Consider the following 22,810-nt stretch of genomic DNA (forward strand, 5'->3'; position numbering starts at 1 on the left):
ATCGTTCCAGGAAAAGGGAAGAAGTTGGCGCCTTGGCGAACCTATGGGGCATTGAGTGTGTGGATGCACAATTCCTGGCAGCAAGAAGGTGGCTTGGGAACATGACTGCCCCTCAGACACCCTCGTAGCCCAGGCCTTAATCTGGATGTGGCCTCTAGCCATGACCAGGGAGAAGCTGGCAGTCAGGGGCAGAGGTCTGAGAAATGGAGATGAGCAAGTTCTCCAGCTTCTCCTTGCTGTGGCAGGGACCAGGGCCTGGTTCTCTGGGGATGGGGGGTCCAGCTGCAAGGCTGGTGTGAAGGAGATATATGTCCCCCAACCAGAAAAGATGTTCGTGGGCCTGGGATCATCCTACTGAGAGGGAAGAGATGGCCTCCAGAGACTCCTCCAGCCCAGCCTTTCCCATTTGTCCAGCCTCCTTTGCCCCCCACCCCAAAACTCCCCCTTTGTTACCTGCTCGCCCTGCAGGGCCTGGTGGATGGTGAGACTCCGGTTGTTGTGCATGGTGAACAGGATGGCTTTGCCCGTGTGGTTGAACCGGGGGGCTCCAGCCACGTACACCCGCCCCTGCCTGGAGGACACGACCGATGTGACTGTGTACCCTGCCACAGGAGGAAACAGGCTGGTCTCTGGCCCCATGTGCTCAGCAGGCCTTGCCAGGGCCCCCCGAATGGCTCAGCTGTGCTGGAGTGCAGGCTGGTACAGGGAGTGCATTCAGGGCAGGCTGGGCAGATGCGATAACGCAGGGCAGTCATTCCCAGGCCTGTACCCCATGCCCCAGTTGGAGGAATAAAGGAAGCCAGGTGGGACCACTAAAAGGCATAGCTGACCTGGAATGTACACAGCCCCTCCTTCACCTGCAGGCTTGGTGTTTGACCCCCACCAAGTGTCTCTTGGGGACCAAACGGTGTCCTCCTCATTCCCATAAGCCCCTGCTAAGTGGCTCAAGAAAATCAGTGTTGTCTGTGTGGGTGTAAGGGTCTCAGGGATTCTCGCAGCCCCAAAGCTTTGCAGACTTAAAGGAGGGAACTCCCAGGCTTCTCTCAGGCCACGCATACGCCACGCAAAAGAGGAAGAGAGGGAAACCCAGGGGCTCTTTGGAAAGGCGCCAATCTGTGTTCTCAGGATGGCATCGCTCGATCGTTGAGACTCTCAAGTTGCCCACCCAGCATCTGGAAGGCAAGTGTGTAGCACCTTCAGGCAACTCTCCTGAAAGTGGGGCAGGTGTGCAAGCCGAGAGTTCCACTGTCCTGCCACACGATCTGGGATGGACCCCAGTTTTTAGAAGGTGTCGGGCCTGTTGGCAGTGCCTGGGCCGTTTCTGGGGAGTGGATGTCTCTTTCTGCCACGTGTGCATGTGTGTGTAACACTGTCACTCGGGTCCTGCCGGTTGGCTCCAGAGTGGCTACAGGAGACACAGACGAGCTGATTCAGTGGCCAGGAGCATGGGAGCAGCAGGGTGTCTACTTTGGTTCCAGACACACATTTTTTGACTCTTCGAAGTGTGTTCTGGGAAATGAGGCTTGAAAGGTTAGGAAATGCCAGGACATTGCATGGGGGTCACCAACGTGGCTGTGTATTTAGCACAACCATAGATACCTGTAGAGGGTAGGGTAGGGCCTTGTGTGTGGGGCAGAGACTGCTTCTGAGCTGAACCCTCCACTGAGGATTACTGGGAATCCTCACTACTGGGAATGTTTCCAGTAGGCCCTGACCTTTTGGACTTCCACCCTAGGAGGGATGGGTGGTGGTGGGAGGGGCCTGGGGGCCAACTGTGGTGGAACAGGCGTGGGCTGACCCCCAAAACTCCAAGCAACGTTGAGAACTTCCTGCTTCCATCAGTCTATTGGCGGTGGCTTCAGTTTCCACGTGGCTCTTTGGCCAGCAGGCAGGGCCACCCTGAAAGCTGAACTAGCCTCCCTGAAGGCCTGATAAGCAGACCTGGGCCAGAAGGCCATACAGCTTCCTCAGTGTGCAGGCAGAGAGCCTGGCCTCCCAGTCCCCTTCCTCCATGCCCCTTCTCTCTTGGGGCACATAGGGAGGGGATCTTCCCTACGCACCCAAGGTGGTGACTGCGGTTAAGACCAGACAGCTGGACTTCATGAGGGGCCTGCGGCCTGGCTCTACCCACCAGGGTCTTCTGGGAGGAAGGGGAGTGTCTAGAAGCAATCCCTGGGGCACGTTTCAGGTAGAAGTGCATGGCTTGTCATGTATTCTACCTACTTACTTGCCGGGCATGGTGGGCACCAGTCTGAGGAGGTGATGGCCCTGACTGGTGCTTGAATCAGCACCGGACGCTCATGTCATGTGTGGGTGAGTTCTGGCCCCCCGGCCCCCCTCCCTGCCCACTGCCCTTCACCCGCCCTCACTCTGGCTCTCACCCAGATATGCGCCATGGTTCTTGAGCTCCTCTGGGAACTCCTTCAGGTAGGACTCTCGGAGAGGAATGACCTTCCCACCACTGGTCTCCTTCAGCACAGCTCCATTCCAGTCATAGGCACCGACGGCTCCCAGCAGAATTCCATCCTGGCATTGGGGAGGGGACACGCATCAGCTCTTGCCCCCCAGGTGCCCCTCTCTGGGAAGCCGCACTGGGTCCTGCACCATGAGGCATCTGCCAGCCACCCTGGGCACCTTGTCCTGGATTCATATTTAATAGCCCAACTTGTAGCCGGCATCTTTGGTTTTTAAATGAGTCAAAGACTCATTCCTTGTTCAGAGCCAACTTAACACACAGGCATTTTTGCCTCAACTCATCCTTAGAGCAAAACAGGTCAAGCAAATCCCAAGGTTGGGATCTTAGGAGAGAAAGAATGTTCTAGAAAGAAACTCCAAATCCACGACCAAACCTCCATTAGTCTTTGGCCTTCAGAACCCCTCCAGGAAATCTCTTGTCACTGTTCCTTCCTTCTGACACTCCTTTAAGCTGTGCCCTCGCACTTGGCCTCCTTCCACATTCCTTTGTAGTGTCTGAGTTGCTTCCCTGTGTGTAAATCCTATTTCTTCATTTTTTTAAGTAAAAATTCACTGAGTGTTTACTTTTTGCTAGACACCTCATGGAGCTCAAAGATCCTAAATGAACGAACACACAGATAAATGTAACGGTTGCAAACTGGGATAAATGTGATGAGGGGTGCCTCAGTGAGGTTTAACTTAGAGTGAGATGGAGGTCAGCAAAAGCGTTTTGAACAAGCGATGCTTACCCAGACACTGGGAGGGAGTGGGGACAACTTGTGCAAAGGTCCTGGGGCTGGAGAGAGTTTAGAGCCTTTGGTTTTAAGGAACCGAAGGCTGTTCGATGGTTCTGGAACAGTGAGTGAGAGGGGGCAGAGTGGTTCAAGATGCTGGACAGATGAACCAAGGCCACCCATGACCACCAGCACCCCGAGGACAGAGCTTGTCACTAGCTGTAAGGTAAGTGGATGCTGCCATTCTTGGGCAGGAAGACAGGATGCTCTGACTCCTGGAAGTGACGTCTCCATGTGATTGAGTCCAGGGTCCTTTTCTGAGGGCTGGGCCTGCTCGAACTCTAGGCTGCACCTCACCCTATCCACTACCGTCCCACCTCCTTCACCAATCCAAGGAACTAGTGGGTACAGGGAGACAAACAGCAAGCACTTGGGAAAGGAAGAGAAGTGAATAGGGGCAATGAGGGACTAGAAGGGTGGTGGAAGCAGGGAGGAGCTGCCTTCCCAGGTTATGCTGGTGATTGGGGCTGAAGGGTGGGGAAGCAGCTTTGGGCTGGTCAAGCACTAGCTGGTGAAGTCACCTTTCTCCCACTGAGCTTCCCTAAGCCCGGCTCATTGGATGGATCTGAGGTTCCCCCACCTCTTGGGGCCCGAGGCACTCGATTCCCTCTTCCCCTCAAAGCAATGGTACCAATAGAAAAATGTGATTCTGGCCTTGGGACAGTCAGAGCCAACTAAACACACAGGCAGGGTCTTCCTGCACTAGGGTCGTTGGCGGCAGAGGAGGGGACAAGATTGTGAACCCTAAGCAGAGCTTTCTTTTCTCATTTGCAAGGTGTCACTTTAAAGAGTAAAGTTGATCTTATCAAAGGGTTGAAAATCCGAACGTTCTAGAGGTAGAATGGACCGTTCCGACAGTGATTTCAAGACTATAAATAAACTGGTCTGGGGAGAGGCTAATGCGCTGGGTGGTGGTTAACGTCATGCTTTCTGATTAGCTTTCTTCCTCCTACTCTGGTCCAGCCTCAGCCTGGGGGGAGTCTGATGATCCACGGGAGCCATGAGCAGGGGGCCAGGTGCTCCAGGACTCTCTGCCCACAAAGTCACAGCCAACATTGCCGAACTTGGGTGTGCTCCATTCTTTTCAGAACACTTTCTCATCCAGTGACCCATTTGTGTGAGGCCAGAAGGACAGATGTCATTATCTATACTTGACAAATGAGCATCTGAAGTTCAGAGAAGGAAAGGGACTTGCTTGAGGTCACACAGCAAGTCAGAAGCAGAGCTAGGACTTCGATCAGGGAGGTGGGTTGAGGAGAAGAGAAAACACCCATCTGCTTCCCAGAGGCCTCTGGGTCCTGCTTCCAGCTTTCCATCTGAGCTCTGCTCTGGGGCGGGGGTGGGGTGGTGGGGTGGTGGTGCAGTGTTTGGGCTTCGGCTCTCTCTCTTCCTTTCCTTCCTCTCTCTGCCTGCTGAGTTCAAGTTTGCAACTACAGATCAGGCTTTTTGGCTTCATGGAGAAACTTTGAAGATGAATTTTTGGCTTTGTAGATGACTGGAGTCCTCTGAGATGTTCTGAGAAGGGCGGGCTCAGCTCAGCGCCTGGGATTCCGATGGGGAACCTGGCGCTGACTCAGCACATGTGGAGCTTGGGGATTCCGGGGGGCTTCTGGTCCTGGCAGCACGGGGTTGGGGGACAGCTCACAGGCTCTCACCTTATGCCATTTTACTCTGGTAATAGCTTCAGGCTGTGGTCTCAGTGGGAGGCCCTTTGGGGAGGGGTCTGCTGGGGGCTGGGAGAGCCCCGCTGAGGACAAGTGTACCGTGAGGAGGGGGCTGGCTGAGAGCATAAGCGAAGGCCACCAGAGCCAACTTCACTATGTCATCATTTTTTCCCAGCTGTGGGAGCCCAGGCATTTGGAGTTTGGAGAAGATCTCGAAGCGTGTGGCCAAAGTCTTGAGAGAGGAAGCCAGGCCTGCAGGCCCGGCTGGAAACAAGCAGCAGGTCTCCCACTCCAGGTCTGCACCTGCTCCCTGATTTGTGGTCTCCTTTCCTATGGGGCCCCATGGGCTCCCACTGGACATCAGCAGGGTGTGCCTGGGTGCCCTTGCACAGATGGGCCCTTGGCACACACTGACTTTCCTGGTGCTCAGTGCAAAAACAATGCAGACTTGGCAGCCCTCAGAAGGCATGAGGCCCCATCTGTGTCCTCCCTGAGGAGGACCTACACCTGTCTTCGCCTGAGCACGGTGCCCACTGTCAGGTCCTGCCAGCTCTGCTCTTCCCTGCCCTCTGACCTGGCCTCTGCAGCAGCCTTGCCTTCCCAGATGAGCTGAGTGCTCCCAGGGCTATGGCCCTATCTCCCCAAGCTCCATGCTCCAGACGCCCATGTTCCCAGCTGGGCTGGGACGCATCCCCAGCCCTGGGAGCAGTGTCACCTAGGGAAGTGGTTCCCATCTGGGGGTTGTTTAGCCCCCAGGCAACATTTGGCAATGCCTGAAAAGAGTTTTGGTTGTCACATATGTGGGTGGTGTTGGGGTTGCTATGGCATCTGGCGGGTAGAGGCCAGGGGTGCTGCTGAACACCTACCGAGCACAGCACGGCCCACAGCATAGAAGTATCCAGCCCGGGGAGAACCAAGATGGCGGCGTAGGTAGACACACTGCGCCTCCTCGCACAACCAGAACTGACAGAGAATCGAACAGCAAGGGGGACCAACACCAAGGAAACAGAAAATAATCATTCATCCAGACTGGTAGGAGGGGCGGAGACGGCACTGGGGTGGAGAGGACTCGCGTGGCTGTGGCGGGACTGAGACTGGCGGAGTGTGGGACAAATGGCGCAGGCAGTCCGAGCACTAGCAGACCCTGCGGTCCCACATTTGCACAGATAAACCCAGAGGGCCGGACCCAGAGTGGCAGAGAGTGGGGCAGGCAGAGTGGCGGATAGCACCCTGCGGTACCACATTCGCCCACAGATAAACCGGACGAACGGCGGGCAGAGAAGCAGACCGCTGCGCAACCCAGGGCTCCAGCTCGGGGAAAATAAAGCCTCAAACCTCTGATTGAAAGCGCCCCTGGGGGTTGGGGCGGCAGGAGAGACTCCCAGCCTCACAGGAGAGGTTGTTGGAGAGACCCACAGGGGCCTAGAGTGTGCACAGGCCCACTTACTCGGGAACCAGCACCAGAGGGGCCCAGTTTGATTGTGGGTAGCGGAGTGAAAGATTGAAATCTGGAGGAGAGTGAAGCGGGCGCCATTGCTCCCTCTCGGCCCCGCCCCCATGTACAGCATCACAGCGCAGCGACCAGCATTACCCCGCCCCGGTGAACACCTAAGGCTCCGCCCCTTAAAGTAACAGACGCGCCAAGACAAACAAACAAACAAAATGGCCCAAATGACAGAACACTTCAAAGCTCCAGAAAAAATACAACTAAGCGACGAAGAGATAGCCAACCTATCGGATGCACAGTTCAAAGCACTGGTTATCAATATGCTCACAGACTTGGTTGAATCTATTCGAAAAACAGATGAAAAAATGAAGCCTATGCTAAGAGAAACAAAGGAAAATGTACAGGGAACCAATAGTGATGCGAAGGAAACTGGGACTCAAATCAATGGTATGGACCAGAAGGAAGAAACAAACATTCAACCAGAAAAGAATGAAGAAACAAGAACTTGGAAAAATGAGGAGAGGCTTAGGAACCTCCAGGACACCTTGAAACGTTCCAACATCCGAATTATAGGGGTGCCAGAAGGAGAAGAGGAAGAACAAAAAATTGAAAACTTATTTGAACAAATAATGGAGAACTTCCCCGATCTGGCAAAGGAAATAGACTTCCGGGAAGTCCAGGAAGCTCAGAGAGTCCCAAAGAAGCTGGACCCAAGGAGGAACACAACAAGACACATCATAATTACATTACCCAAGATTAAACGCAAGGACCTACGTCCAAGATTACTGTATCCAGCAAAGCTATCATTTAGAATGGAAGGGAGGATAAAGTGCTTCTCAGATAAGGTCACGTTGAAGAGGCTCATCATCACCAAGCCCTTATTATATGAAATGTTAAAGGGAGTTACCTAAGAAAAAGATCAAAAATAGGAACAGTAAAAATGACAGCAAACTCACAGTTATTAACGACCACACATAAAACAAAAACGAGAGCAAACTAGGCAAACAACTAGAACATGAGGGTTGTCAATAAGGGAGTGGGAGGGGGAGAGGGGGGTAAAGGTACAGAGAATAAGTAGCATAGATGATAGGTGGAAAATAGACAGGGGGAGGGTAAAAATAGTGTAGGAAATGTAGAAGCCAAAGAACTTATAAGTATGACCCATGGACATGAACTATGGGGGGGGAATGTGGGAGGGAGGGGGGTGGGCAGGATGGAGTGGAGTGGGGGGGGAAATGGGACAACTGTAATAGCATAATCAATAAATATATTTAAAAAAAAAAAAAAAAAAAAAAAAAAAAGAAGTATCCAGCCCGGATCGTCAATGGGCCGAGGCTGAGCTTCCCGGCCTTGTGTTAGAGCGTGCGCTCTGGAGACAGACATTCCAGACTTCCAGCTCCTCCTCCAAAGCTTCTAGCTGTGTAAGCTTGGGCAGGTTTCTCTTTCAGCTTCCTCAGCTATTCTGTTGTAAGAATTAGCATTTTTGATTCTTAGCAGGTGCTCAGCAGCTAATAAGGGCTTGGTACACAGGAGCTCTTCTCACTGACGAATTCATCCAGAAAGCACTTCCAGGAGGCAGGAGTCAAAGAATTAGATCTCGCAGTCAAGTTAGTGCTACAGATGAGTCTTCCCATCAGCTCGTGGGAGGTGCTTAGGTGCAGGCAAGGATAGCTCACTGGGGCTCAACTGAGAAAGGGGGTGGGTGCATAATGGAGTTAGAAAGGGATTTTAGGAGAATTTTACTTGATTGATTATTACGTAAGTCTCAAAATGCACACTTCAGTCCCAAGCCTCAGGATTCAATTCTACAAAATTTTTCCGACATCTATTCAAAGACTAAGGTCAGGGAGGTTAAATGATTTGTCTGCAGCTGCAGAGCCAGGCAGCAATGGAATTAGAATAACAGGCGCCAGCAGTTCTTCTTGGCATTGGAGAGGCAGGGCTGTGGAGGCGAGCGGAGGTGGTCACAGGTGGTCCTGTGTGCGACCACCTTGAGGGCACTGAGTGCTACCTCCCCCCAGGCTCTCCCAGGGCTCCCTAGTGCCTGTGTGGCCACTTTAAGGTGACTGTAGAGGGGGCAGGACTGCATTCTCAAGAGCCCCTTGTAAGGCAAATATTAAGAGGGTGGATGATGCTTTGGTTGCTTGGATTCTGGCATTAGACTTCTTTTCAACAAGCTCCAAGTGGAGCCCAAGGAAGGATGCGTGCCAGGATGTTTAGATGGAGTTGGGTAGGAAAGACCCAGAAACGGGTCCTCCACATTTCTAGGGAGAGGAGCCCCTCACCGTGTGTGCTGCTAGAAGCTGGTGGCCAGGGCAGTGAGGAGGGGCTGTGGTGGGCAAGGGGCACATTGCACTTGACTGCTCATTCAAGATCAGAGGGTTGGTGGCCTCTGCCCAGAGTTTCCCAGAACAAGGCCCAGGAGTGGGGTGCTGGGCACCAGGGCACAGCCCAAGGACATACAGCTGGACTTAGGAGGGTCCTAGTGACCTGGAAATGATTCCTGCCCCCAGGAGTCACCTTGTAAATAATCTGGAATAAGCATACCGTGTCCTGGCCTCGTGGGAGGGGCCCATGGGCAGCCCTGATGGACAGCCCTGATGGACAGCCCTGACTGCCTGCCCTAGCTGGCAGGTGAAGAGTCTACCCAGCGTTCAGGCGTGTGGGGGCTCAGGAGGGGTCTAGGCCATCTCACCATTGCGGATTAGTTGCTTTCACTTTGGGTCAAATCAGATATGCACAACTGGTTCACACGCAAGACTCTTAGGAAAGATTACAGCTTTAAGGCTTCAACAACTAAGAGCCTTAGGTGACAGCCGAGAGCCTTAGCTGTCCAGCCCACCACCCAGGAGGGCCTGTGGAAGCGCATAGGCTGAGCAGGCAGGAGGGCGTCAGCGCCTCACGTGCAGGTTACAGGGAAAATGATCTCTTTTTATCTTGGGGTGAGTCACCCAAGTTTTTGTGTAGACAGATCCACCCTAAAAACTCTGCTTCCTTCTGTAAACTTTTGTTGTGGAGAGAGATTTATGGACTGCGGTGTAGGATGTTTAGTGTGAAATCCCTTTGCTGAGTCCTCGTGTGGCAGGAGCTCCCCAGCGGTCCACCAATCACCAATGGGCACCAATTACTTATGGTTCTCTTCCTTCCTCCACACCTTCCCCTTGTGGCCCATGGAGATTATAGACTGTTAGTGTCTATGTCCCCTTGGGAGGTATGGATCCCTTCTGTAAGCTTTCTGGTAGCTTCTTCTTGATTACCCAACTTGACGGGGAGTTCACCACCTCAGCAGACAGCCAGCAGTGATAGAAGCTATTTCAGCCTTTAGTGACCTTCACTGACAGCTTTCCAAATGCTAATAAAACAACCGGCTTAAAAAAATCCATTCTAGAATTTGACCAGGGATCCATAGCTGGTCTTTCTGAGGGTAATTTCCAGAATATTCTCTTTCCCCTTTTTGTAAGTTAATACTAGTTTCCTGGGTTGGCTCCAGCTCTCTCAGTTTCCCCAATGGCTCTATCTTTGGCCATCAGCGTGGGATGTAATTTCTGTGGTCTGGAGCCTTGAGCTCTTTGGGTGGCCAGGTGATGTCTTGGGGTCTCCTCTCCTACTCTGGGCCCTGGTCCCTTCCTTCCTCTTGTAGCATTTACCCTTCCTGACTCAAAGGTTGGTTTCCTTGCTAGACATAGGGCATTAGCCAGGGCGATGAGGTACTGGGCCTTCCCCCTGCCATTCGAGAATGTCCTCCTGGGTCCGTCCCCCAGGACTAGAGGCCTTTCCTCTGACAAAACTAAACAGGCAGCTGAAGGCTCCTCAGCACATTCGCAGGAAGCAGCTGTGTGAGGCCGCCACCGTGGAGCCCTGCTGGGGGAGATGAAGCCTGGGAGCTCGCCCAGGAGATGGACCCCCTTGGGCTCAGGACTTGCTCTGGGCAAAGCTAAAAGGCTGGACATGCCTGCCCCCGACCCCCAGAGAGATCTGACCGACCCTGAGAGCTGTAGGGCTGGACTCACGGGGACAGGCTGGCCGTGGCCAATTAGGATGGCGTCAATGGCTGGCAAGAAAAAAATCTCTGTGCTCTCAAATAGTAACCCCATGGCTGGTCACAGTACCAGACAGCCCACCAAATCGCAGCATTTCTTTGGATTTGGAAGGGTTCCTTCCCTCCCTTTCCTTTTCTCTTTTTCTTTTTCTTTCTCTTTCCTCCCTCCCTTCCTTCCTTCCTTCCTTCCTTCCTTCCTTCCTTCCTTCCTTCCTCTTTATACTAAGGAGTTTCAGAGCCAAATGTAGTCATCTTCTCTTTCACAGTCCTATCACATAAAAAATTCCAGGCACCTATCACTTGAAAACAAGATGGGGATATAGAAGAACTGGGGTCTATACTACAGGATGGGGAGAGGCACCCTGCTCCCTGAGGCTGGCAACAGAAAGAGAGTTGGATGTGTAGGAGCAGCTGCACAGGGCAGTGCATGACCTTGACCTAAATAACCAGCTGGGGCTCTGAGCCCTGGTCTCCCCCCTGCAGCTGGGGAACCTGTAGGTCCTCAAGGACTCACCTTGCTCCACACACTGAGCTGCATGGGCCTTTTTCAGGACTCAGCTCAAGCACCCCCAAATACCTGAAGTTTATCTTAATTTCCCTTCTCTTCAGGTTCCCTGATTTCTGGGTATACACAGGTCACAGAATGAGAAGGAAGAGACTGAACTTATTATTTAAGAATCTATCTCCCCAATTAGATTTTGAGCTGCTGCCAGCTGAAATGTTATCTTAATCTTTTTAAAAAACATTCTTGTTTATTCTATTATAGTTGTTCCAATTGTTACCTTCATCTTTACCTATTTATATGTCCTCAGTTCCTGGTACAGAGCCTGACACATAGGGAGATGCTCAAAAATGACTGTGGAAGGGGACAATGGACATGAACTCTCTCTCACTGTCCCTCACGCCAGGGCACGCATGGCTGCAGAAATCCTCGTCCTCGGGGGCCTGCCCAAGTGCCAGCCCCTCCCCAGATTCTTTCCTGACACGGCCCCCACCCCCCGCTTGGGCCTTTCCTTCTGTAAGACCCGGGTCACACACTGTCTTGATTAGAAGCAGGTGTGTACGTGTGGTTCCCCCAATGAGCTCCGCGGATGCGGGCCTCCCGAAGTTGCACATTCTTGCCTAGGAGACGTCCGCTACCTTCCCTTATCCTGCCTGCGAGGCTCAGGGTGGCTGCTCCGGATTGTTTGCAAGTTGGCCGACTCCTGGTGGCAACAGGAAATTCTGATTCCTTTTGGTACCTTAGTTGCATTTGACAAAAGCTTGTTGGATTTAATTAAATTGGATTTCCTTGCTCAAGTTCCTAATCAGCCGTGTTCCCAGAGTTAGGAGACCCGGGCTAGTCCTGGCTAGCACGTGAGGTGCTGCCTGACCTGTTGGAGCGATGCTCCCGTCTCTCCTTGCGCCGTCTCCTTACCCTCAGACTGCAAGCTCCTTGGGGGCGGGGCTCTCGCCTCTGCACCCTGTGGGATCCCACAGGACCCAACATGGGGGAGGCACTGGAAAGATTTGCTGTGACTGCCTCAAACGGGGTAACTATTATAGCCTGCCGACGTGGCAGGACTGTTCTTGAGCATGAAGTGGGGGGCAGAAATTCCAATTTCCTGGGAAAATGGTGAGTGCTCTGCACACAACTTGACTGTTAGGGTTACGGGACAGCTGCACACATGTCTTGCATATCCAAGTGAGCGTGGGGTTGCCTAGATGCTGCTCAGGAAAAGCTGAGCCTGAGCTGCATTTCCGCCCGTCTGCCTGCCCCTCCGACTTGGGATTTCTGACCCGGACCCCTAAGAGTCCACGTTCTCTCACCAAGCACCTGCCTGGTGCAGGGGAAGAGCTGGGGCGAGTGTTTCTCTCATTTACAGCGCTTCCGCTGGCTACTCAGCCGTTCTGTGACTTCGTTTCTTTGGCTGGAAACTGGGTACAGGAGTTCCGCCCTTTCCATCTCAGTTGGGCAGAACACGCACACGCCTCTGGGACACGTGTCTGTTCAAAGTGTGCCCACGAGAGCTTGTGCGGAAGCCGACACATCCAGGCTTTCCCCACATGGCACTCCCTGCACGTATACTCCCAGGCAGGGCTTAAACCCAAACAGTTTATAAAGCGTTTTCACTGGTGGCACTTCCTCTGTCCCTCAGGCCATCCTGTGAGGTTTCAGCTGCAGCTTGTGAATCAGAACCAGGTGAAGTGTGTAGAGGCTGGGTGATGGCCTGAGGCACTGGGTCTGCCACCCAGAGCCCCAGACTGGACGTGCTGTTTGTGACACTGAGCGCTCACCTGGGACCTCTGTAATCTGAAGCTGAGTTTGCACGGAGACGGGGACCATGAGGGCCACCCGCCAGAGCACATGGGACACATCTGGCCACTCTCCTGACATCAACGCAGGGCTGTGTCCCTGCACATGCAGACCTTCTCGGTCACGTGGGGGAGCTATTAGAGCACATGCAATTGGCTTTGCCATGTTGGCCTGGCTTTTGCACGAGACCCCGTGGACTAAATGGGACCATTGGTCCTCAAGGAAATGTCCCCATTAGCACTCTGCACAGGGAGGGTGAGGCAACTTACTGTAAGTTGGAGACCTTGATGTCCCTCTTCCAGCCACAGAAAACGGGAGGCAGAGAGACTCCAAGAAAAAGAGAAGGGAGATAAGAGACAGCCCAGGAAAGGCAGGAGGATGACCGAGAGCGCTGAGCATGTGGGAGGGCGGCTCTGACAGGTCCTACCTCCACCACGTGAGAGGAGAAGCCCGTCTGTGACATCTCCAGCCCGAAGGAAGTTTCGTTCTTGTTGGTGCCTAAGACAGAGGGACAGAAAGATGGCTTAGTACCACGTATACTTGCAGCTTAATCCACAGCATTGGTTTCCCAGGGGGCACCTTCAGGGAGATGAGAGGGGCCCTGAGTCGGAGCGCGGCCTTATCTGCCCTAAATGGCAGGCACCCTGCCAGGGAGGCACCGAGCACCTTGCAGGTGGTTGTGTGGGTTTATGATTAGTGGACCACTCCCTGCTGGAAAGGGTTTGGGACAACTTATATCACAGGGCATGTCCACCAGGAGACGGTCAAAATAGGGGAGGGATCCAGAGAAGTGCATGGAAAGAAATAGTTTGGGCAAGAAATGGAATTCCCTACTTTGTTCACTCCTCTTATTCACCATGCTTGGTTCCAGCTGCCTCTGGGTGATTCCCAAACATCAGACAGACCCTCAGGAGGGAGACTGGCTCCACCCCAGAAGTGCACAAGAAACTTCCTGTGTGCTGAAAGCCCCTCCCCACAGAGGGCCCTTCAACTTGTCAATGGAGCCAATGTTCTTGTCACCCAGGGCGATCATTTTGAGGAGAACTACACTGATTTGGATATTTAAGTTCTAGTGTGAGTGTCAAAACTCAGGTTCATACTTTCTATTTAGCCTTGTCCACAAGGACTGTGTTTTGTCTCCTGTGTCTGGAGCTCATCATTTTCGACGCTCTGCAGACTGCTCAGGCTTTGGGATGCTGCTTTCCACCTCTTGCCAATCCTCCCACATGGCAAAGCGCAGTATGGAAAGGGCCCTCTATTGCAATGCCTGGTGCAAATATATGGCCAGTCAAAGCTGGAGTTTCAGTCGAATGGAGAGAGGCAATCTGAAGGAACCCTGCAAAAGGCACTTTGGTGGAGTGGGAGGCAGAGATAGAGTGTTTCAGGCTCTGGAGTCAGCCCAGCTGGGTTCAAAGTAGGGTTGCCAGATAAAATACAGGACACTGTTACTGCATTTCAGACAAACAAGGAATCTTCTTTCGTATAAGTCTGCCACAAAGACTGTATTTTCTATTTGCTAAATCTGGTGACTCTCATTCAAACCCCAGCTCCTTCTCAAGCTGTGGGTGCATTGGTAAGTCACCCAGCTCCTTTGAGCTTCGGTTTCCTCCGCAGCTAAAGGAGGAGGCGATCAGCAAAACCACCTCCCGGGGCTGTTTGTAGAGCGCACACAGCCTCCTGTGCAGCACAGTAACGCCCAAGTGCTGGCATTGACCGTGAAGGGAGGACTCCTGCAAAACCATTTCCTTCTGCGGGCTGGATTTCACCCTGAGGTCTTTACCTGAGGTGACCCCAGGAATGTGGACCCCTCTCTATATGAATCGCTCACCTTCCAAACTGAAGATCCTGTCCCCCAGGGCGTCGACAATGTCCTTCAGGGCCGCCTCATCGGTCACGTTGAAGAAGTGCTTGTCATCGGGGTCACTGGCGATGTATTTGATTTCATTTAGGAAAGTTTCTGGATTGATCCCCCTGCGGTTGTAGTAGCCCAGGACCTGCCAGGGAACAGGGCGGGGCAACAAACCAGGACATAGTGCAGACTTTCCCTCACACCCGCGGCCCCTGACCTTGGGGCCTGGGGAGGGGGGGGGGCTGGAGTCACTGCTTCCATAGACACGAGTAGTCCTCAAAGTCCTATTTGCATTTTTAAAAAAATTTTTATTGTTGTTCAATTACCATTTTCCCTCATTATTCTGCCCTACCCTACCCAACCCTCGCCTTCCACTTTCAATTCCCACCCCCCATTGTCTTTGTCCATGGGTCCTTTATACATGTTCCTTGTCTTGCCCCTTCCCCTTGTTTCCCCCATTATAACCCTCTCCCCACCCCTCCCCTCTAGTCACTGTCAGTTTGTTCTTTATTTCTGTGTTTCTGGTTCTACTTTGCTTGCTTCTTTGATTTGTTGATTAGGTACCACTTATTGGTGAGATCATATGGCACTTATCTTTCACCGCCTGGCCCCATTTGCATTTTGAAACAGACTGTAGTAGGGGTCAGAGATGGCCCTGTTCTAAGATGGGGTTCTGGGTGTTGGGAGGCTGGAGGGTTTCTAGTTTTCTGAGGTTTCAGAACCACTGTAGAAATGAGGGAAAAACCCCAGGCCTATTGTGGATAGGCCTGGGCAGTGCCGACAGGAGATTCTCATCTTGCTCTTTAGAAGATAAGGCAAGGAGAGGCCCATCTGAGGGGCTAGAGGCTTGTTTACTGTCCAGAACCCCCCCTGGAGTCCCCCAGGGGTTTGATGGTAAAGGTCTATAAGAGAGCTGGCAGCCTGTGGGCGGGGGCGGGGAGGGGGCAGGGCAGGCAGGACAGAACTCACGGCCACAGCGTATCTGGTCACGTTGTCCCGCTCGCTTTGCTGGATCACCTTCTCCAGGTCCGGGCTGTCGTGGGACTCCCCGTCCGTGATGACAATCATCACCTTCTTGGCCCCTTTCCTTCCACCCTTCTGGAAAGCTTCTGAGCTAAAACCCAAGCATGAGGGATGAGGGGGTCATAAGAGGCACATGGGGATGGGGCAGCCCCTGGTGTTCCCCTAGAGGAGCAGCCACAGAAACCAGGGCCAACCCCCACCCCCTTCCCATCTCCAGCAACGCAGAAGGTTTTGGGACCTCAAACTACAAAGAAGCAGGGCTGACATGCCCAGACCACTCGAATGGATCTCTATCTGCTTGTCTTTCTTTAACAAGTGACTTTAAAAAGCCCCTTAGGGTCCTGATCATGCTGTTTTGGGCAAATAGAGGGGGTGGGGTGGGCCTGGGAGGGGAGTTCAGAGTCAGGTGGAGAACTTCAGAGGCCCTAAGTTGGTGGTTGAAAAACCCAGGTGCACATTGGAATTATCTGGGGGGTTAAGAACAAACACACTGACTGACTGACTAACTAACCAGCTAACTAACCAACTAACTAACTAACTAACTAACTAACTAACTAACTAACGATGTCTAAGCCCTACCCAGACTCTTGAAATCAGAATCTCCGGGTGGGGCCTGGGCATCAGTCTCTTTCGAAAGCTCTAATGAACACCAGCTTTGAGAACCACTTCCCTGTGTGCTGAAGAGGTGCTGGGTCAGGGTAACTTAACACCCAAACATCACTAATCCAGAAAACCCAGTAATGAGGCCTGACAAAGTTCTGATTTCTCCCATGAGGACAACCTGATTCTAATTTGGGAACTATTAAATATCAATTTCTACGGCAAATAATTCCTCCTTCTCATGTTTTATTTTGTTTTCAGTGCTGGGAACAGGCGCTTGGCCTGCCTGTTAGGCGATCCAGCCAGGGGATGGGGTGGGGGAGGGGCTGGCACACTGACCCCGATGCTGCAGAAAGACTCTTGCAGCTGGAAGCCTGCCTGCGGAGCGTGGAAAATTGGCTCCTAAACCATCACTGGCTCCTGGTGCCTCTTTGGCTCCCCCTCCTTTAGACTGTGAGGTTCTGAGAAAGGCAGACATGGTCTGGCCCAAGAGTCTGGTCCAGCAGGTAGAATTTGACAGCAACAATCTAAAAACAAATGTTACCCTTAGACTCTGCAGTGATTCCTCGTGGGTCTGACCCTCAGGTTTAAGCTCCACAATGTGAGGTGAAAGCTGGTCTCCAAGCTCCAGGGCTTTGGTGACCAGAGGTATCTCTTGTTACACAGCAAGCTGATGCACTGATGTGCATGATTTGGATGTTGAGGAATTCACAAAACTTAGGCTAGATTAGTTCACAGGATCTTCAAGCTACCAGTTAACAGACCATCTGCCATTCTCTTAGGAGGTGTATGATATTCTGGATATGCTGACTTAAAAAACCCTCTAATTTTAGTGTGAGCTGTGGGCTAGAGGGGGCAGAGGCACACTCAACACGTCTAGGGCAGATTTGGGGCTTAAGTCTGACCCAGTGGAGGGAGAATTTGCTATTTCCTCAAAGGAGATTCTAGATGCTTCCATGACACCGTTAGAGGGCCAGGCTCCGGAACAAAACTCCATGCAAAAATATGTAGTGGGGACAAAGCAGGTTTTATTATACGTGGATTCAAGAACAATTTCAGGATCTTATTTCCACGTACTGCAGTGGACAAGTGGGAATATCTGTGTGAATCTGTAATCGGGTAAGCACTGGCATGAGTCATCGGATTTAGAATTGTGATTTTTGTATTGTGCAAAAGACTTGGCTCTGGTCCTTTGTAAATCAGATTATAAGTTCCTGGAGAGCGGTGAGAGCTTTATGCTCACAAGTTTCCATGAACCTGGAAGCCAGAGTGACCCCGTGGAAAAGAAGGTCACGCCATGTTTCCTTCCTGCTCAAAACCTGCGATGGCCGCCTTTTCCCCCAGGTCCCGCCACTGGCCCACCAGAGCCGTTATGATCTGGTCCCATTATCCCTCCGAGCCCTTCCTTCTGCTCGCTCCTGTCCACCCACATTGGGCTCTTTGCTGATCCTGGAAACACCAGGCATGCTCCTGTCTTAGTGCCTTGGTCCAGGCTGCCCCCTCTCCTGACACGCTCCCCCCAGCACTGGTTTGGCCAACTTCCTCCCCTCCTGCAGGTGAACGTCAGTCTCAGAGCAGCCTTCCCCGTGGACTCTGTTAATGCTGCTTAAATACCTGCCCTCTCCGACTTGCTCGACCCCTTGACCATGCTCTATTTCTCCCCATAGATTTTATCATTATTTTTTTGTTTCTTTATGTACTGTCCGCCTCACCCGCTAGAATGGCAGCTCCACAAAGGCAGGGCATTTGTCTGTTTTGTTCACGGATCCATCCCAGTGCCTAAAACAGTGTGAGGCACATAACAGGTGCTCAATAAAAAGAGTCACTTGAACTAAGGTGGAATCGCACTGTATTGTCCCTGCGCCTGCAGCCCAGCCCTACGTGGCTGCCAGATTGACTTTCATGGGCACATCTCATGATAACACACTTATCCTCAGAACCTGCAGTGGCCATGCTCGCTTGTTTTAGCTAGCATCACCACCCTCACAACCGGGCTCCAAGCCATCTTCCCAGCTCTGTGGCTCGCCAGCCCCCAATGTGAACTTCAGCCTGTGGTCGGAGTGTGTCTCGGAATGTAAATGTTCCTCTCTCCTCAGCTTTCCCTCTCCTCTGTCTTCCTCAGGGCGGAGTGTCTTCCGCGGCTTGTCTTTTCTCCACCTCCTCCTGTTGGTATCCTGGCGTCTTCCTAGGACAGGTCACATGCCACCCATCTTGGCAGTCCTCCCCAGCCCCCTCCTTGGATCCCTCCCCCTCTCAGCCTCACTGATTTAGGCTGATACCAGAGCTTCCCTGTTGGGCCGGGGCCACAGGCTATCATCTCTGTAACCCCTCAAGTCCACGCTTGGATTTTGTGTTTTTGTACATGCACAGCAAAAGTGCATCATGAACAAATGAGTGAGGAGAGAAAGTCTTTCACTGGCTATAATCTGGACCCAAATTTGGCAGTCGGGGAAGATCAGATTTCAAATGTCACTTGCAATGCAGGTTGTGCACTGCAGCGGTAGCTCTGGTCCTTGCCTGAGTCATCAATGGTTCAAACTACCTGGTGAGTCACATACTTCCAATTGCCCTGGGGTTGGTGGGCTGTGAAATGAGACCAGAACAGGGGGCTCCCTCCCTGTATGGGGGAGTTAGCCTTACACTGAGGAGGCCATAGCTACAGGGCACAGGCTTTTCCTCTGTTGCCTGAGACATTTCATAATTGGCTGCTGGGGTCTCAGGGGCTCATCCCAATGACGGCAAAACAGAAATATGGCTTGTTCCTCGTGAGAGTGAGCAAGGGCCATTTTCACATGGAGGGATGCTCATTTATGGAAAAAGCTCAAGTGAGTTTTAGCAGCAAATAGAAATATGTTAGTGGAGCAATAACTTAATCATAAGGGTTATGAGGTCGGAAAAAAAATCTTTTGACCACATGAAGTCACGTTACTACCATATGGCTCTCACACTGCAGGATTCTGGTAAACACATCGGCTCACCCTGTTCGAGGTGGGATTATAAGGAACCGGGACTGCGGTAGCAGAACTCATATTCACAGGTGTGACATCTACACTTTAAAATCCAAATGCCATGGATACAGTCATCTTAGGAGTTTGGGCCTCAACTCGAAAGATCTTGGGGATGTGCCTTTAGCATCACGCACTGATTTCAGCGGCGTGAGCACAGAGTTCTGAGCAGTGGCGACGTCACTGGGATAACGACGCAGCCGTCTGTGTGGACGATGGCCAGAGACAGCATCGCCATTACGGGTGCGCGCTGGCGTGGTTTTCAAGGAACCAGCCTCATTATCCTACAGCCTCAGGTGTTTGATGTAACTACGTTCTCCACACTCCGCCGCTGACAAAGATGCCACAGGAAGATTCTGCCCGCGCAGAACCCACACACGTTCCATAGCGTCACTGTGGCGGAGCGAGTTGTCCAAAGTCGGCTGCGAAGTACTTCCCAGCCCGAGTGCCCTTCTGCGGCGGGACCTTGCCGGTGCTCCATCAAGAGGCAGGATTGTTTCTCTTCCCCTGGAATCTGGGCTGGCTTTAGTGGCTTGCTCAGTCAGAGTCCTATTCCGGGACTTCTGCGCCTGGGTCGTGGGCAGCCTGAGTCCCTCTGTGGATCTCTGGGAAGGCTCACTCTGGAGATGCTCCCTCTCAGAGCCCAGCTGCCATGTCACGAGAAAACCAAGCCGTGTGGTCTACTCGAACCTTCAGGTGACAGCAGCCCTGGCTGACGCTGGACTACATGAGAAAAATCCAAGAGAGAACAGGCTACGCCCAGCCAATCCCCAGAAATTGGAGGGATTAATAAATTATTGTCTCAAAGTACTACATTTTGTGAGGGTTTTTTACCCAGCAATATAAAACCAAAATGATATCTAAAATTTAAACCAATTAAAAATTTTTCAATTTTTTACCGAGCAAATTCAATGCCAAATGCCGTCCGGGTCTCCGTCCCCCCTCTCTGCTCAATGTGGCTGGCAGCTTCCACCACGTCTCTTACAGACCGGTAGTCATTGAGGTGGAATTCGTGAACCGCGTCTTCTCCGTACTGCACAACTCCGACCTGCAAGTTAGAGGAGACGGCGTCGGAACTCCTGACCCCCAACCCTTAGACCGTCGGTGTGAGGCTCCCTGGAGTCATTTCATTTCATGTCTGTGAGTTAGGAGTGAGGAGGGCTGGGGATCTCCCCAGGCCGAGGGGAGGCGGGTTCTGCAAAGTTCTGGGAATGAACGGATGGCGTGGTGAGACATGTGGGAGGGGCATACTGTGAGAGGAGACTGGGGTTTAAAAAAAGCCCAACAAGCTGTTTCTTGCTTAAAAAGACAAAAGTTGAGAACAGAATTGAAGTCTAAAATATTAGGAAGAGCATGGATGGAGGCCATGGCTTGTTCACCAAACTCTGGAACTAAGCACGTCATTAAAACTTGCAAGAGGAAAGATTCTTTTATCCCTAAGGTTGATAGAATAGTGACAATATGAATAGCATTAAAACACGGTAGGGTTAGAATGATAACATGTTACTGTTGGGTGGGCCCAGGGTTTATCTGGAACAAATGCGTTACTAATGTTGGACTTTCACCCACGACACCATAAAAGATCACCTTTCAGTGCTGGGGAAGTCATTACTTCATAAGAAAGCCCACTCCCTTTGTAACAGCTCTGATCGTTACCAAATGATTTCTTAGATTGATTTGAAATCTGCCACCTTGGAACTTCTATCCCTCAATCTTCGTTTGGCCTGCCAAACAATATGGAGTAAATCCACTCCCTTTAGCCAGGCAGTGTTTCAGTATGTGCTGGAAGCTATGGCCTCCTTCCTGGTCTTTTCTCCAAGGTTGATGTGTCTAATTCTCTGCTGTGCCTCACTCAGCAGGGTTCTAGTGCTACTCAACATTTCCCTCCTCCTTCTCACCCTGTAGCTGGTCAAACTCTTTCCTAATAGGTGGTGATGTGCCCAGCATTTGACCTTGGAAGTGAGGTCTCCCCCAGACTCTCCCTTGACGAGCCCAGCAGGCATGAGTGTCCTGGGCTGCAGGGCCCTGCTGCTGGCCCTTTCACCTACACCTTCTTAGCTCATGCAAAGATGCCCCCCACATCCTAAGACAGCATCTGCCATGGGTCTGGGGGGCCCTGTTTGAAGGAGGAAAGAGTCCAGGAGACGCTCACCTGGATCTGCCCAGGGCCGATGTAAAACTTCTTCAGGATGTTGATGAGGAAGTGCTGAACCTCCACCCAGGGGTAGATGCTGTTGGAGCCATCCAGGACAATGACGATGTCCATGTAGGTCTGGCACCCTGGGAAGTTGGGGACACGGTCACAGCTACCCAAGGAGCCAGTGTCTGCAAGTTTCTGATTCTCCAGATGATGGCCCAAAGGACGGTAGAAAAATGACCCTGTTACATGTGTGTGATACCACGTGTGTCATTCCCTGGGCTGGAAAGCTGTCCTTGGCAGGACATCTGTTTGGGCAATGGGGATGGCAAGCCCAGGAGTTCCTGGCTCTGCTCCGGCACTCAGTGCTGGCCGTTTGAACAAAGCTTAACTGCACCCAGCTGCCTCTGCTCCCCAGGGACTGGCCACCGTCAGCGGGTCAGTGTTTCTGATTCAGCCGACACCGCCCGAAGCAGTACCTGGTTATTTGTTTGCTGTACCGGGCAGGCTGGCATTTACAACTTTCAGCCCGAATGAATGGGTTTCACTTTTTGGGAGGGTGGTATGGTGTAATGGTTAAGAATGTGGAACCTGTTTGACTCCTGGCTTTGACCTTGGGCAAGCCACTTAACACTCGGGCATCAGTTTTCTCTTCTGAAAAATACGCATAATGATAGCAGCAGATTGCCATGAGGAATTAACAAGATGAGGGTGCTTCTAAAGGGCTGAGCACCACGTAAGTGCTCAAGCAATCACAGCTGACATTATTTTTCTTTGCAAGCAAACCCCTTTGTTAATGTGGCAGTGACATCATGGCCAAGCTCTCATGCTCGTACCTCTGCTCTGAGCATAAAGGTTTCTCTCTATGTTTTTGTGAGAGTAATACCAAATTAAAATGAGTAATAAAAAACATCAAAAATTCTAATAAAATATTGGTTAAGTAAATAAATGTTAAAACTTCTTTTAAAATCTAAGTAATTCATGTCAGTTTGTGAATGGTTGAGGTTACTTTGAAATAAGACATGGTATGATTCAATATGATATAATATGTATTACAGGAAGCTTCTGTGTGCGACCCTCCCAGCAACACTGCATCATGGAGGTACAGCATGTCGAAGCCAGCGCTCCCCAGACAGAGGAGGGTGGTGGCTGCGAGCCCAGGTGCCCCCTGCTTTGTGTTTGGAGGGCATTTAGAAGCATTTGGGTGGTTTGCATGCTCAGAGTCTCCTCTGTTTGCGGAGAAGTTGTGAGACCTTCTTGTCCCATCTGCATGCTGTGTATAGCACGTGACGGCCTGACACGTCTGGCCGATAGCACCTGATAGCTTTGTCCTCTCCCAGGTTGGTTCGGCTCAGCACCTGTGCTGGAGTGCCCCGTGATGGGGCGGCCCCAGAGGTGACCAACACAGGAACTCCTTCATTAGGAGGGGTTCCTAATGTAGTGGTAGGGACCAGGTTTCTTTGATTTTTATGCAAGTTTTTATTATTAAATGCCTTTATTTA

General features: G+C 51.9%; 1 protein-coding gene across 1 annotated transcript in view; it reads right to left on the reverse strand.

Annotated features, from left to right (window-relative positions):
• The window catches only part of ITGA11 (integrin subunit alpha 11), a 117,245-nt gene that overhangs the window by 30,900 nt on the left and 63,535 nt on the right, over window positions 1-22,810 (reverse strand). The window contains exons 6-12 of the mRNA XM_053929132.1: window positions 21,324-21,451; window positions 20,071-20,219; window positions 15,513-15,657; window positions 14,523-14,688; window positions 13,122-13,192; window positions 2,382-2,526; window positions 454-602 (exon numbers count right to left, since the gene is read on the reverse strand). Coding sequence (XP_053785107.1) covers window positions 454-602; window positions 2,382-2,526; window positions 13,122-13,192; window positions 14,523-14,688; window positions 15,513-15,657; window positions 20,071-20,219; window positions 21,324-21,451 — 953 coding nt within the window. The remainder of the gene's footprint in view (window positions 1-453; window positions 603-2,381; window positions 2,527-13,121; window positions 13,193-14,522; window positions 14,689-15,512; window positions 15,658-20,070; window positions 20,220-21,323; window positions 21,452-22,810) is intronic.

Source organism: Desmodus rotundus, chromosome 7 (genome assembly GCF_022682495.2).
Source record: "Desmodus rotundus isolate HL8 chromosome 7, HLdesRot8A.1, whole genome shotgun sequence".
Taxonomy (NCBI): Eukaryota; Metazoa; Chordata; class Mammalia; order Chiroptera; family Phyllostomidae; genus Desmodus; species Desmodus rotundus.